This window comes from Ursus arctos, unplaced genomic scaffold (assembly GCF_023065955.2).
Source record: "Ursus arctos isolate Adak ecotype North America unplaced genomic scaffold, UrsArc2.0 scaffold_9, whole genome shotgun sequence".
Classification (NCBI taxonomy): Eukaryota; Metazoa; Chordata; class Mammalia; order Carnivora; family Ursidae; genus Ursus; species Ursus arctos.
The window spans coordinates 56,084,326-56,099,475 of NW_026623111.1; the positions used below are offsets into that span (position 1 = coordinate 56,084,326).

Consider the following 15,150-nt stretch of genomic DNA (forward strand, 5'->3'; position numbering starts at 1 on the left):
TGTTTCAGTCAGCAAGATCAGAACTTTCCAGGATAATACAAATGAAACGGAGTATATATGATACATAAATGGAAGAATCTTTTATGTGTAATCCATTATGAATTAGAAGCATATCTTCTAATTCAAGATTAGAAGAAAACAGAAACTAATCTTAAATAAGGTATTTCTTTTAACATCCTCTTCCAAAGTTAAAAAAAAAAAAAAGTTACTTGATGACCATGGAAACCAGATCCTCACATAATTATCAATAATAATCTGAATTTGGTATTTAACTTTTTAAAGTGTGGATTCTAATTTATTCATAAATGTGGCTCAGATCTCTGCCTGGAGACAAAGCAGTCTAAAATGATTTAAATCACTGATTAATGTTTTTACTGATGGTATGATTTTAGTTAAAAACCATCCCTCCAGAATTTGGAGCTTACCTGTGCATCAATATCAATGGCAGGGTAGATAGGAAGCATGGCTGAAGGAGAGATGATAGGACTTGGAGTTGGAGTCTGAGGTTGGGAAATGGAAGCAGCGATACTGTGAGTAGGAGTGTTTGACATTGCAGATGCTCTTCCACTGACTGCTGTTGAACAAAATGACTGCACTTAATAAGGATGAAACATTGTTAGGTAACAGTAAGAAATAATTATTAGAAAATATTTAAAGACTTCTTAAAACAAAATGTCTATAGATAGACTGCCTGCCATAGCACTAACAACTCATTTTTCTGATTATTTTATTTCTGACTTTGGGTAACAGTCTAAAAATAGAAAGTATATTGAGAATAACCCATTTTCTAAATAATAATCCATCTGAAAATAAAATGCCCCTCTTACAGTATATAACCATAAAACCTCAATTCAAAAGAACCCTGAAAACAAAAATATTCTTATGAATTAAAACTGAATATAAATGCAAATGGATAGTTGTCCATTATATCTTCTTAATCAGAAAAGGAATAAAAGGTAAAATAATCAAGTTCAGAGGGAGAAATATATGAGTTTTAACCTGCCACTTTTACACCTCATATTCTAATGAAAGTAATTTCACTGTTTGGGGTGAACTTCACTCTCGAATCATTTAAAACACTCCCTACTCTTTCACTAACTGCAGACAAGGGGATGACAATATTCTGAACGGTAGCCCTTTACTATGACAGCATAATAAAATATAAAATTTGATCCTCACACAGAACTATAGTTTCTCACATGTACAATTATTCTGAGGGGGTAAATATGCCCACCAATCAATCCAGCAATCACACTGACTTATGAGGACAAAATTAAAAGATTAAGGTAGAAATAAATGTATGCACGCAATCAACCTTCAAATATAGATTACTGTTAGTTCTAAGTATAATTTTGCCTTGATATTATTTTAACAAAAATATGCAAATTAAGAAGGGGCTACTTAGGTCAGTACTTGAGGTGAGAGAACTCCGAAGGTGGTGGCAACTGAGGGTATTTTATTACCTCATGGATTCACTTCTGGAGTTGGTATATGAACATCAATGCTTCCCCCAACTCCCTATTAAACATGCTATAGCACTGAGGTCTGGGCATTAATCTTTGAATGGTCAACAGTAGTGTGGATGTGTGTTACCAACATACTTATCACTACATCAGACAGAAAACAATCATGATTCACAACTGGATCTGAAACCAGGCAAAAGAGGTTATGATCCTGCCAAGAATAAAACTGAAATTGACCTTATTTAACAATTATAAACATGATTGTCAAGTAAGAAATCTATTTTACATGAAATCCTTAGTTTAGGCACAAACATACACTATATACATTATAGCAACACACATTCTATAATTATACATTTTAAGTCCACTTAAAAGCTAAAGGAAAAACAAAGAAGGAAACAAAACAAAACAAAACACTGTTTGAATCCTTAGGGATCCAGATTAATAGGAAAGGGCATATGCTAATATATTAAATTGATCATCTAATGACCTTGATATTATTATTCCATATAGTTTTGTATGTTAAGAAAAAAATCAAGATAATTTAAATGTACATATTCTAGATATAAATTTCAAAACCATATAAAATCTATGGCTCTTAAAATAGATTCCATAATCTCCTCTGATTGGATTGATTTTTACAAATGAAAACGCTAAATACCAAAATTAGCTTAAATAGAATGAACACCAATCTGTCTAAAGAACTGATTTTTATTTCATGATACTAAACAAAAAGTCTAAGCTTTATTGTTAAATGACTATATTGTTATTTACATTTTAATTGGAGTAAGTTCTTTTAAAGAACATACGAAAATGAGTTTTCTTATTTTGGTCAAATTGTTTGTTCTTATCATTTCATCTAAAAGGAGATAGGAAAAACCAGTTCCCTCATTTCATTTCCTTTGGAGTACTTATGAAATTGATTTACTAAAATGAAGTAACTGCCTGTTACTCATCCATTCCCTATAGCGAAAAAGTAACAACTTGTAAATACGCAGGGATCTGAAGGAACTCTGATACAGATCTTTACATGTGGTACTTCATTTTAGGGTGAGATTTTAGAGAAGGAGAACCAGATGCTCTAGAAAAGTTTTACATTAGGTAAGGAAAGAAGGAGCTTGAGAGCACAGCAAAGGCAAGGTGTTAAGACTGATTAAACACAGAACTGATTTTGCTATGCTAGGTACAGAGAACAGGGAGACAGAAGATTTGGGCCAGCCAAGTACTATAGAAAGAGACTGAACCTTACAAGAGCAGTCTAATAAATGGGAGCTAAAGAAAAAAGAACAGGTTATGCTGCAGTGGGAAGGAAGACTGAGCCTAAAGAGGTTACAAAATATCAAGAAACCCAAAGAAAGAAATGGAAATGATCATTAGTGGACCTAAAGAACAAGTACTAACACAGAAATTCTTTCACAAAAAGTGGTGGAAGTAAGTGCATGAGATTATATGTGTGTTTATGCATGTACACATGCATGATGACAGGGATGGACTGCAGGTAAGTGGCTGGATGTTTTTAATCCTGTTCTTCCTTCTGGTCATCTCTCCTCTCTCCATTAAATGGGCATAATAAAGGGGTAAAAGTATTTTTATAATGAGAAGTATTTGTCATAGTTCCTAAAAAGTTGTGTGCTTTTGAAATTCTTGTATATGAGAACACCTGGAACACATAGGCAGAATTTAATTGTTTTTGTCTGGTAAACCAATCAACAGAAAAACTACTTTACAAATCTCCGGTAATTCTGATCAGCATAAAAACTGTACAACTGGCAAATCAACATTGATAAGTATGCCCAAGAACATCATGTAAATTCGAATACATATCAAAAAAATTTTAAGTATTCATTGGTAGGAATGTCCAGTCTTCATTTAATTGGATAAATAACACTTAAGTCTATACATTTTTTGGTAGTCCAACTGACATAAGAGAAAGAATACCATTATGACCTAAACTAATGGCCATGTAAGTAATAGCAAATTTGGGACTTTTGGCTACTGTGCTCCAATTTTCATAATATACTAATGTTGGGAATTAATTGGGAATTAATTGGGAATATATTTTAACCAGCTAATGGTGATTAACAGTAATTCTCAAATCTATAGAAAAGTTTTATATTTATCAATATAAGAATCCTTACAGTTCTTACTAATGAATAATAGCATTTTTTCCAAGGTAGGTAGTTATTACACCCTCTAAGATTAGCAGAGACCTTCATTCCACATAATACTGCTGGGGTGATACTAAAAAAGAACTGGGAAATTTAAGAGCAATTTGTTAAGTATAAAATCTGTCTCATTAGCTGGTGTCTTAGTTTCTGAATGTTAGCTAAATATCTCAACACTATACAATTATTCTTTTATTCTTTTAAAAGATGAAAGACAAATTATATATAATTTCATCATAATATGTAACGCTGCCACAACAGTTTCAAAATTAGAAAAACTCAATCATCTTTAAGTACAGACCAAAGAATAAAAAAAGGGGGAGATGGCAGATAAAAACTACCAAATGTCAACAATTTACTACCTTTGTTTTTCCCTTTTCCTTCCTTTTCAAATTTTCTTTTTTATCTTTTTCTTAAACAAAGAAAATTATCCTTAGTATAGCATTCTTATGGTTTATAATCCTATAAAATCTCATTCTGCTACTTTGTTACAGAACTCATGAAACGTAAGTACCAAAAATTAGAATCATTAAAACAACCTTCTAAAATATTTCCTCTTGCCAATGAAACTAATTATAATGGAATAAAATTTCTTTGGCTACACATTTAAAGATATATCATTTATGATACTGTCAGGGGACCATACCTTCTCATAGTACAATTAGAAAGAGACTACACATTAACATTCACAGGGGATAAAACCACTGACATACAATATAATCAAACCCTATTTGGTTTGGTACTTTATTATTGTTGTAAAGGTGTTTAAATTTTGTTTGTTTTGTTTTGTTTTTAAATATCCATCAGGTTTGAAGTCTGATCCATTAGGATATAAAGTATTTCTGTTCACAAATAAGCTTCCTGATGTGTCCTACTAGTTTTGCACTTCAACTTCTATCAATTTCCCAGTTTATTGGTGTGAATACAGAAGCACAAAAGCCAAAATTCAATCTTAGTATTCTGAACTTAAAGAGAAAAAAATAAAAACAAAAACAAAAACTCAAACATCAACCCCACTACTGAAAAAAAAACCTAGATTCCCAGCCTACCCAGCTAAGCCAAAAAGTTTCAGTCACTTGTATTGCATGAGCTAATCTTTAATTCGACCTGCATCCGTCTGAGAACTTCTGAGATTGAACTAATATTTCTAAGGATATACATGGGTCAAGAGTCCAAAAATAGTTCTCATGTTGGGTAACGGCAAAAAATTCTGGCACACTCTTACTCGCCTTAAGCATATCATATTTGATACCTGCTCATAACAATATAAACCCACCTGCCATGATGTCATCCAGCGTGTCATTGAGGGTCTGAGCAGGGCTGGCTACCATTAACCCTTGTTGTGTTTCTGTCAGAATTCCTTGCCCCAGCCCTGCCAACTGTGCTTGGCCCAGTACTGGCTGTCCAACTATCACTCCTTGCAGTTCTGTAAGATTTGCGATGGACCCTGGAGGCAAGGGACCTGCCGCCAGAGGCAAAGCTTGAGGCATGGCCAGAGGCTGGATTGGTGCAAAACCCATCTGAGCAGCAGTCTGCTGGGGTTCATCTTTAAGCAAAACGGGATCCACTTGCTGTAACCGTGCATAGTCTCCCTCGGAAAGCTGTTCTCCAACCCCAACAGGAGTTAGTAGTCCCAGATGTTGGCAAGACTGCTGCTGCTGTTGCTGCTGAAGTTGAATTCTTTGAGCTTTAACCTCTAGATACTGCTTTTTTAGCTGCTGCTGAGTTTTCAGTTGTAACTCTCGTTCTACTTTCTGTAGTTCCTCCAAAATCTTTTGTTTCTTCTGAATTTGTTCCTCCCTTGTTTTGTTCAGCTCCTCGATCTTCTCCTTGGTAAGTTGGTCAGCGTGAGCCAGTTCCAAGGACTGCAGCTGTGCATTCTTTTCTATGGCTTCTTTTATCCTCTGTTCCAGTTCTGTTAACTTTCCCTGAGCCTCTTCTACAATGCTCTCTGGAGACTGATTGGTGATGTAACCCTGTACATCCTGGCTGTTTGCTGGCAAATGGCTGCTGGACTTTTGTTTAGAAGCAGCTGTGTGAAAAAGAAACCCCCTCAGAAGTGCACATGAATGGCATCCTCATTACAGAGTTACTGTTGGGAGGTTTAGTGCCAACAGTTATGCACCAAGTTATCATATCCATAGAAGGTGAAAATGCACTGTTAAGGAGTTTAAAAACAAATCCACCTTCTTTATCATAAATATAGAATGTATGTATTTTATGTGCATAGAGTAATCTTTGGGAAATTAATTTTAAAAATATCACATGGCTAAACTTAGACAATAGAGGGCTGCTGGTCTGTGATATCGAAGTGGTGCAATTAAAGTAAAATCTAATAAGGCTATGTGTAGACACTTCATCTGGTCATAAAGATGTAAAAACTTATCATAAGAACAGAAAAATAATGCTAGATTATTAAGATGTAGGGAAAACTTAGACCTCTAAGTCAAGGTTTTTCCACATTTGATAGTCTATGCCTTTTAAACACACACACATACACACAAAGAGTACCCAAACCACTGAGATGTACCAGGAAATTTAAATCCAACTAAAATTTGTCTTTGTTGGGGGCCTACCATCTTCAAGACTGATAAAGGCAAGATATAAATTCACATATTCACACAGCTACCTGGCCAGTAGAGAATTGGGATTCAGTTTCCCTGGAAGAAAAGATGCTGGACTACGCCATCCACTGTATCTTCTGACAGCCAGGTGAATAAACAGATCTGGCTATGGGTATAGCAATCAGTTGTTTGCTACACCAACTGAAAAAGGTGCCAAGGCTCTAAATTGGTAGTAGTGACTGTAAAGAGCTGGTGGAAATACTAAGTATTCTTGTTGGTAAAATAATATAGGTAGCCAAAAACCAAATATTAAGACTGCATTGGTTCTTCAGGTGAAACTTTTTAAAAAGAAAAACTGTTTCAAACTGGTAGCTGTAATATTTTGGGACATAACTTAAGAACATGCATGGTATAACATCCACAAGTCAAATATGGACCTCAGAATATTCTAGAGAAACAAACAAGCATATCTGAAGTAACTTTCAATTATTGGTTGAGAAAAGGTAGCCCAGATGTAAAATCTATATTAAACCAGTTATTCTAAAATATATTTTAATTTTAATCTAAATCGTTAAGCCTTATATCACTACAGAAATTTAAGTAATTTACAAAAATGTCATCCAACTATACCCAGGCCTAATATTTTAACATGAATAGAAATGACCAGTTATTAGAGGAAATCGTGGATAATCAGAACTGCATCAAAGATGAGCATCTGAATTTCTCCTGCTAATACTGATAATTCTGGCATAAATTAGTGCTATTAACTATCTTCTCTCCCAATAACATGCCTTATTCATCAGTAAAAAAAAAAAAAAAAAAAAAAAAATCTTTATGTCAACTTAGTAAAACTTCACTTTTTGTGGAAAAATAATCATAAATGGATTTTTTTGGTAATCTTATCATTTTTACTCAGATAACATGTAAAAGACAGTCTTCAGAAGTATAACTGACCTTTATTCCTGATGGGAAGAGTAGTGGCAACGTTGGCAGGTGGTTTGTCAGGCTCCTGAGGTGGGACAACCATGGGCAGTGCTTGAACTGGTACACGAGGAGCCTAAGACAAAGGAAACTGATTATATTTCTGCTTTTCCTACACACTCCATTAAATAATAGGCTTTAAATTGAGAATAAGCTACAAAGACTTCTTCAAAATATTTGTAACATGGTATTAATCTCAGACATTGACATATTTACTTAAAATATGTTGGCACCAAATTATTTTCTGTAACATTTTTTTAATGGACTTTGAATTCCAATGGTTATTCTGGCCATAGTAAGAAAGTAAAGCAAAATCACATCAATCTACAATCTGTTATACCAGATTATATCATTAACCATTTTAACTACATAGCTATAAAAAGAACTACATATTATAACAAAAAATAGTCAAATCTAGTTTAAACTGAAACTGTGAGCCAAAGAGGGATAAAGAAGATATAAAATGCTTTAGTTTTGAATCTTACCCTATTTAAATCGTGGGAAGGGGGGGTTAACTGAGTGACATCTGGTGGAGGGGCGGAAAGCAAGTTATTAGGATAGTCCAAAAGATAGCAAACAACACTTGTATGACCACCTTTCGCTGCTTCTATCAACATAGTTGAGCCATCCTAAGAGTGGACATGGAAGGAGAAAAGATATGTAAAAAAATAAGTTAATTTACAGAATCATTAAAGCAGATAAAGCCAACAGGCCCCAGACATATTCAAATCTTTGGTTAGGAAAGAGCACTTTCCTCTAATAAAACAGAAAAAAATGAATATGTTTAAAATGCCATTATAAATGGAACTGGTAGATGATATCTTGTAATGTTCAAGAGGAAGAATTAATTCACAATGCTACCCAAAACATTTGAGTTACCTACTTTTAAACGATGAGTAGGATCTGCCCCATGAGCCAAAAGTAGTTCCACCACTGCCAGATGACCCCCTGCACAAGCCAGGGACAGTACAGTGTGGTCATTATTAGCTGTGGTTCTATTCACATTAGCTCCTAAAACAGACAAGACATGGAAAATCATGTTAGTAGACTGTAATTTCTTAAGTTATGGTAAATTTCAAAATCATAAAGAGTAGAGAGAATAGCATAATGAAAATCCACATGCCTCTTACCAGCCTCAGTGATTATAAACACACAATCTCATTTCACATAAACCCTTATCAATTCTCCTCTCCCATCTTGAATTACTCCAAAAAAAATTCCAGACAAATATGACATCATTTCACCCATAAATATTTCAGTGCACTGACAGAAGATAAGGCTAAATGTATGTATTACTCCTAATGTAATCACTGTTCTAAAAAGTAAAGCACAAAATTTTATCTACACGTTAAGTTTTTCCATAAAAAAAAAAAAAAAGATTAAAAACCAATAAAAATAAATCACACTGGGCTAACTACTTAGAAAATTAACAAGGAACAGAAAATAGTAGTACTATCATTTCTTTCACGGGGAAATACCTAAGAATGAAAATGGGTATACTGTGCCCTCAATATGAATTCATCTCTGATTTAAACCATTGTGTTAGGCAATGTGGGAAATGGAAATAAAATAGCAGGAAGAAAATGGAATCAGATTCATCGAAATTGATTGGAGAAGAGAGAGGATAGTGATTATGTAAATAATTCCATTCTTGAGAATACTATGGCATAAACATACATCACAAGTAAGTGTTCAAATTGCCTAAAATAATTTCACCAGTAAGTTATTTCTGATTTATTTTCTTTTCCTATGAACAATTACAAACGAGATTTCTTTAGTATTTATGCTAAGGAGGAAATAGTATATATTGCCTTTTTAATTATACATGGCTTGCACAGCCTTTCTTTTATGAATGTTGAATCAAAAGTAAAATCTTTCATCTTCTGTACTAAGAGTATGATGAAATCTACATAAAAACTGTTTCACATTGAGCTTAGGTAGTGAACACTTAAAAATAAATGAAATAATAAGATGCTACTTTCGTTATTTAAAATGGTTTTTGATATTCAAAGTAGCATTACTGACCATAGATGAAAATCCTCCATGCATTTTGGCATTTTCGTCACATTTCAATGTTGAATATTTTTTTGTGTTATGACCATATTTCTCTATATTTTACAAAAAGGAAATTTAGGCCTAAGGAAATATAAAGTAGAAGAGCAACTTGCCCTTAAGTATTTCAGTGGTATAAACATAAAAATCCGGATTTCAAGATATATTATTATATAAACAGAACAGATTTCAGGTTATCTAAACCCTCAAGGTTTTACATAAAGAAATTTTTCTTTATAAAAGAGTTTCTCGACAAGGGTGGTATTCAGTATGATGATTCCTCCTAGTTTAGAAATGTTCTACGCATTGCAGGATGTTTATCAACAACCCACACTCATAAAATCTCAGTAGCATCCCTCCACCAGTGATATCCCCAAAAACATCCTTTACCTCTCAATCACTAAATACCCCAGGGCAGGAAGTACACATGTTTGGGGAAAAAACTATTGCTTTACACAAACCTACCTTTACTAATTAAGAACTGAACGGTACAAACATGACCAGCTCTTGCAGCTTTCATTAAAGGAGTCCTTCCACCTTCAGATTCATGTTCCTATTAAAAAAACACAGACTTAATTGATATTTAATTCCTAGTGAACAGTTGCTCTTTTTCATGAAAATCAAAAGGAAAAGAATTGGACTAATTTCTGAATCTAAATATATTAAATATCATGCTTTGAAACAAATTAAGGAATACATCTTTAAATTTTAAAAATCTCAAATTAGAAACATGTTCTACAGATATAATTTAAGAACTGAAGTTATATTCATGTGATTGTGACGCCCTCATCTAAATCCATCTGGGTAATTTTTCCTTCTCTCTCTACCAAAAGGACTGTGTAGCTTCAACAGTGAATGGCACTCTAGTACAGCCCTCTCTAATCAGCATTATTAGCATTATCCTTATCCACTCCAAGTGATTTTCCTTTTGTTAGTTTGTATCCTACCCCTATGAATTTCTGCAGTACATCATTCCCTTTCTTTATAGACTTCCCATTAACTCCATGTTACCTTATATGAAAACATCAAAGCTAGTGATCTTGTATCTGGAAAACCACCAATTATAAGGTATTACTAGAGACTTCTGGGTCTCAAAAGGATGGAGAATCTATTGCATTCTTGTGATTGCTGAGTAATTGGGAACACTATCGGAGAAATTTTCAGATCTTAGAATATAGGTTTGAAGAAAAAAATACAGTTTATAAAGCATTAAATATATATATTTTAACATTCACATCTGATGAATAACTTGATTTTTCTCTTAAGCCACACATTAAGTTGTTTGAATTGCAATAAACTAATAAGCAAGGTTACGTTGTTATATGTTTCATAGCTACTGTGGTAAACACTGGAAATACAGGTTCTTTTTTTTTTTTTTAATTATGATATGTTAGTCACCATAGAGTACATCATTAGCTTTTGATGTAGTGGAAATACAGTTCTTAAGCTGAGTAAGTTCAAAATCTAATATGGAAGAAATATGCACACAACTAATAAGAATATAACATGTGTCATAACCACTTCAAGAGCTGTACTAACACATGCAGAATTGAAAGACACCACAATAGTAATCCAATTTCCAATTTCATCCTTTCCTTCCATAAATGAGGAAAGACAAGTGAAATAAAGTTTACAAAACTAGTCAATGGAGGAGTCTGTTTCTGCTCGCATGTGTGAATTTTTGTCATAAACTATGAACTTCTACAGGAATACACATTTGCTTGTTAATCTCAGCCCCATGAACATATGGTTACTTAAGTTTTAACTACCTTCTCATGTCTCACTTCTACTCCCTCACACGCTAAACTGGACAAGTGTTTTCCCCACACACGTTTGCTTTTGCTTCCCTACCTCTCAGGCTGTACTCACACTATTTCTTCCAACTGGAGTATCTCTTTTGTCACAACATTGCCATATCTACCTTTTAAAACCTTACCCAACCCAAAATACAGTATCTCAGATGACTTCTTGACCTCTCCTAAATTTCTTTACTGTTTTCCTATGACATCTCTTCAAAATCTAACATATAATGACTTCAGTATTTCATCCTTTTTACTAAATTTTAAGTTATTTGAGGGAAAAGACTATTTATTAAATACTTATTTTCTAAAAACAGCCAAGTACACCTAAGAAAAAATTATTTTGTACTAACATATTAATATAAAATTTCCCCCTTTTATTATGGAGAACAAGGGTAATAGATAGGCTAACCTTGCTAAAAAGAAGAATAATAACGGACACCAAACAGTGTGGAAAGAAAATATGATCAAATGAGAGGAAAAAAATGGCAAAAAGGCCAACACAAAATTAGAAGAAATACTTTTTTCTGTAGTCTCCATAGAACTTTAAATTAATTTCTTGTCTTAGTTTTAAGGATTAGGATTTAAAAAGTGACACAGTTTACCAGATCTGCTCCTGCCTGAAGTAGGACATCTGCTACATCAGTATGACCATTTTCACAGGCGTATGTTAGTGCTGTATCCCCTGTTGCTGTTGTTGCATGAACATTAGCTCCTGTGGTAGTATTAAACAACACAGAGACTTAATAAAAGAATCATAAGACATAAATAATGGAAACAGAAATTTCTTCTACATAAGCCATACCTCCTCAAATTAGATAAAATAGCCCTATCCATTTCTAGAAATAGAGATTATCAGCGTCTTTAAAAGCAAGAAAATAAAAACAGAAATAGATCACTGCTTGAAATTAAAGCTATAAATACTTCAAATGTAATAATGTAAATTATTTATGCAGCATACACACAACAGTTTACCACATTTTTACCACATTTGTAAATACACATTCAGTGCATAAGAAAAAAATTACTTGCATTGTAACATTTTTACTTGAATAAATCATGTAAAAACTCCTCCCAAATGCAAAAATGCCTACCTGCAGCTAGTAAGTATTTAACTAACTCCAAATGACCTTCTTGAGCAGCTTCCATTAAAGGGGTAGAACACCCTAGTTCAATATCCGCTCCGGCCTTTATTAGAAAGTCTGCCACTTCCAGAAAACCTCCACAGCAAGCCAGAGTCAAGGCAGTTTCTTGAGTTTCTTCTGTCTGTGCATTGATATTTGCTCCTAGAATAAAAATTCTAATTATTTTAAGAAAGTCATTAACTTATTCCAGAGGTAAGCAACAAAACATGTTGTTTCCTAATAACTATACTTCAAAAATGAACATTTGTATTATTTTACTATTTATTTTACTAAATAATAAAGTGCTTCTCCCCTACTCTGAGAGGCGATTACGAATAAAGAAAATTATTAAAAATACAGCCGCGGGTCCATATTTGATGGACACAGCTGCAGTAAGATTTATTCAGCCAGAAGGCACAAACCAGGTGATAAAAGGACTTAGAAAAACAAACTACATTCCCTTGTTATAAAGATTCAAAATTAATGATGATGATGATAGCTAACATTTAATACACTATTACTATTTGCCAGGTAATATTCAAAAGCATTTTACATGTTCTTACTAGCTCCATTTTACAGCTAAGGAAATTGAGGTTAACTTGCCCAAGGCCACAACAATATTATCATTATCACTACTACCACCATCAACAGAGCTAACACTTAATAGGCACTATAGGACAAACAGCATTCAAAAAGCTTTATATATTATATAAACGTTCACAACAACCCTACAGATGACAAAATTCAGACACAGAAGATTAGGAACTTGCCTAAAGTTACAAAATTGGCAAGCGTTGGAGCTGTGATTCAAATGTAGAAGTGTGCTACCACACCTCTGCTTTTAAAGTTCTAGCCAATATGGTTTTTTAAAAATGTGCCACTCCTCTTAAATTTGTCCACACAAAAACTTTATTATTAAAAGAGATACAAAACTTGGCCACAAATAAGTAGATAGGAGATTACTTCTAAACTAAAGGTATATTAATAATGTAAAATAATTGTGTCACTTTTCCCAAACATAAAGTCCACTGTGTGCTGACTCCTTGACAGCTTCTTATGAATGCATTCTTACATTCTCATCAACTTAATCCTTCTGGTAGGATTCCCACACTGTGTTTCATGAAACACTAGATATATTAAGTATTTATTAATAGGTGTTCAGCTCCAAGGAATTCTCTCAATATATTACTTTGACAAATGTTGAATCTCTCATATGCCGCTACATAATCTACAACCCTACCTCATCCCCAGTTCTGTTTTCACTCACAAAGCATACAATGCCTGATATTAAAGAATAAAGATGCTCTATGTTAAAGAAGTGTATCTGATTTTGTTTAGCACAGTTTGGAAGCTATTTTCAAAGCAAATACCTTTTCATTCATTTTTGTGATAACATCTCGTTACAAATCTACTAGAAAGATGAAACACAGAAACCCAATTTTATAATACCATAATCTTACATTTTAAATATTTGTGCTTTAGTGTTTTCACTGGTATGTTTACCTTGGCCTAGAAGTAACGCCACCATTTCTTCATGTCCTTCACGAGCTGCTTCCATCAGCGGTGTATAACCTTCATCATTGACCTCTTCCAGGCTAGCTCCTCTTTCAATGAGTAAAGCCGCAAGTTCCACATGCCCACCACACGCAGCCAAAGTCAATGGTGACTCAAATGAATCAGCAGGCATGTTCACTTGGGCACCACTGTCAAGAAGTAACCTAGCTACTTCAACATGGCCATCCTAATTACAATGTAATTAAAAAAATTAAATCAGCACCATTAAAAAAAATCATTAAAAATATGAATACTTCTCAATTACCAAACAATGAAGGTTTACTGATCTCCATTCAAATAAGAATTAGGGAATCTACATTTACCAGTCGAGAAAGCAAGTATTAAGTAAGACCATCTATATTTCTGTGGCACAGACTATGAAACAGAGATTGAGACTATGAAACTTGTAGAAAAATAATACTTTCCTTCAATCAAGACGCTAACTAACCTTTGGGGAAAAAAAAGACATTAAGTACATGCAACAAAAGACTACTACGGAACAACACCAGCACCACATGGTATATACTTAAATGCTACACGGATAACACTTAGAAAGGGAAAGTAGGATTTTTGTAGACACCTTAAGGGGAAGCAAACTTTTGATTAGGTAGAAAAAGAAAAATGCAATACTTTTTGGAGAAGGCAGAGAATTGTAGATGATGTGTTAGGGGAAAGGGAACACAATTTGTACGTGGTACTTCCTTTTGTTGTTCAACATTCAAATGCCAGGGAAAATTAAAAGAAAAAGGAATTCTCTCTTACCATCTTCTGCCTCCTTTGCTGGTCTTTCCTAACTATAGGCAACTCCAAGGCTCTCTTTTCTTTTTTGCCTTTGATGTAATTTTTCCTTCTACATATTACCTCACAGACATTTCATCTTCTTTTGAACACGTCACACCCGTTTTTACCTCTATTTGCCATATTGCACAACTTTAATGCCCCACTACAATGGTTACTTTGTGTTCCTTTGGCTCACAATTTTCTCCCTCCATCGTTAACTCCTACATTTCCTTTAAAGTCCAGCTTAAAATCCCAATCTCTTAGCAAACTTCGAAATGTCTGGCCACTACCAATATCTTTCACCTACTTACAATACTTACAGTACATGCAGATTAGGTCTACAGAATGCTCCATTTTGATTTCTTAATCTACATATTTCTCTAGTGGGGGTCAGAAGGATGTTTTAAGTTCCTTACTATGGGGATATTATCGATGTGTTTTAAATACATTATATTATTTAATACTCACAACAACCTAAGAGAAGGATATTACTCCAATTTTGACAAATGAGAACTTAAGTCCTTCAAAGAAAACTCATGTTTCTTCAAAGGGTAATTTATTAAAGCAAACGCTGGTATGGCAATAAAGAAAACAGAGATAATTCAAGTCTTAATTAACTATCTGATATTTTTAAAAATTAGTAATTAAAATTTAACATCCTTTCATTG

General features: G+C 33.7%; 1 protein-coding gene across 9 annotated transcripts in view; it reads right to left on the reverse strand.

Annotated features, from left to right (window-relative positions):
* The window catches only part of ANKRD17 (ankyrin repeat domain 17), a 154,606-nt gene that overhangs the window by 50,349 nt on the left and 89,107 nt on the right, over nucleotides 1-15,150 (reverse strand). For 3 of the 9 annotated variants that reach the window (XM_026509986.4, XM_057309678.1, XM_026509988.4), the window contains 9 exons: nucleotides 13,652-13,889; nucleotides 12,119-12,310; nucleotides 11,630-11,739; nucleotides 9,691-9,778; nucleotides 8,057-8,184; nucleotides 7,659-7,802; nucleotides 7,147-7,249; nucleotides 4,905-5,660; nucleotides 426-574 (listed from right to left, as the gene is read on the reverse strand). In XM_026509986.4, the coding sequence (XP_026365771.1) occupies nucleotides 426-574; nucleotides 4,905-5,660; nucleotides 7,147-7,249; nucleotides 7,659-7,802; nucleotides 8,057-8,184; nucleotides 9,691-9,778; nucleotides 11,630-11,739; nucleotides 12,119-12,310; nucleotides 13,652-13,889 (1,908 nt within the window). The remainder of the gene's footprint in view (nucleotides 1-425; nucleotides 575-4,904; nucleotides 5,661-7,146; nucleotides 7,250-7,658; nucleotides 7,803-8,056; nucleotides 8,185-9,690; nucleotides 9,779-11,629; nucleotides 11,740-12,118; nucleotides 12,311-13,651; nucleotides 13,890-15,150) is intronic. The other 6 variants (XM_026509987.4, XM_048211823.2, XM_026509990.4 and 3 more) reach the window with 3 other exon arrangements.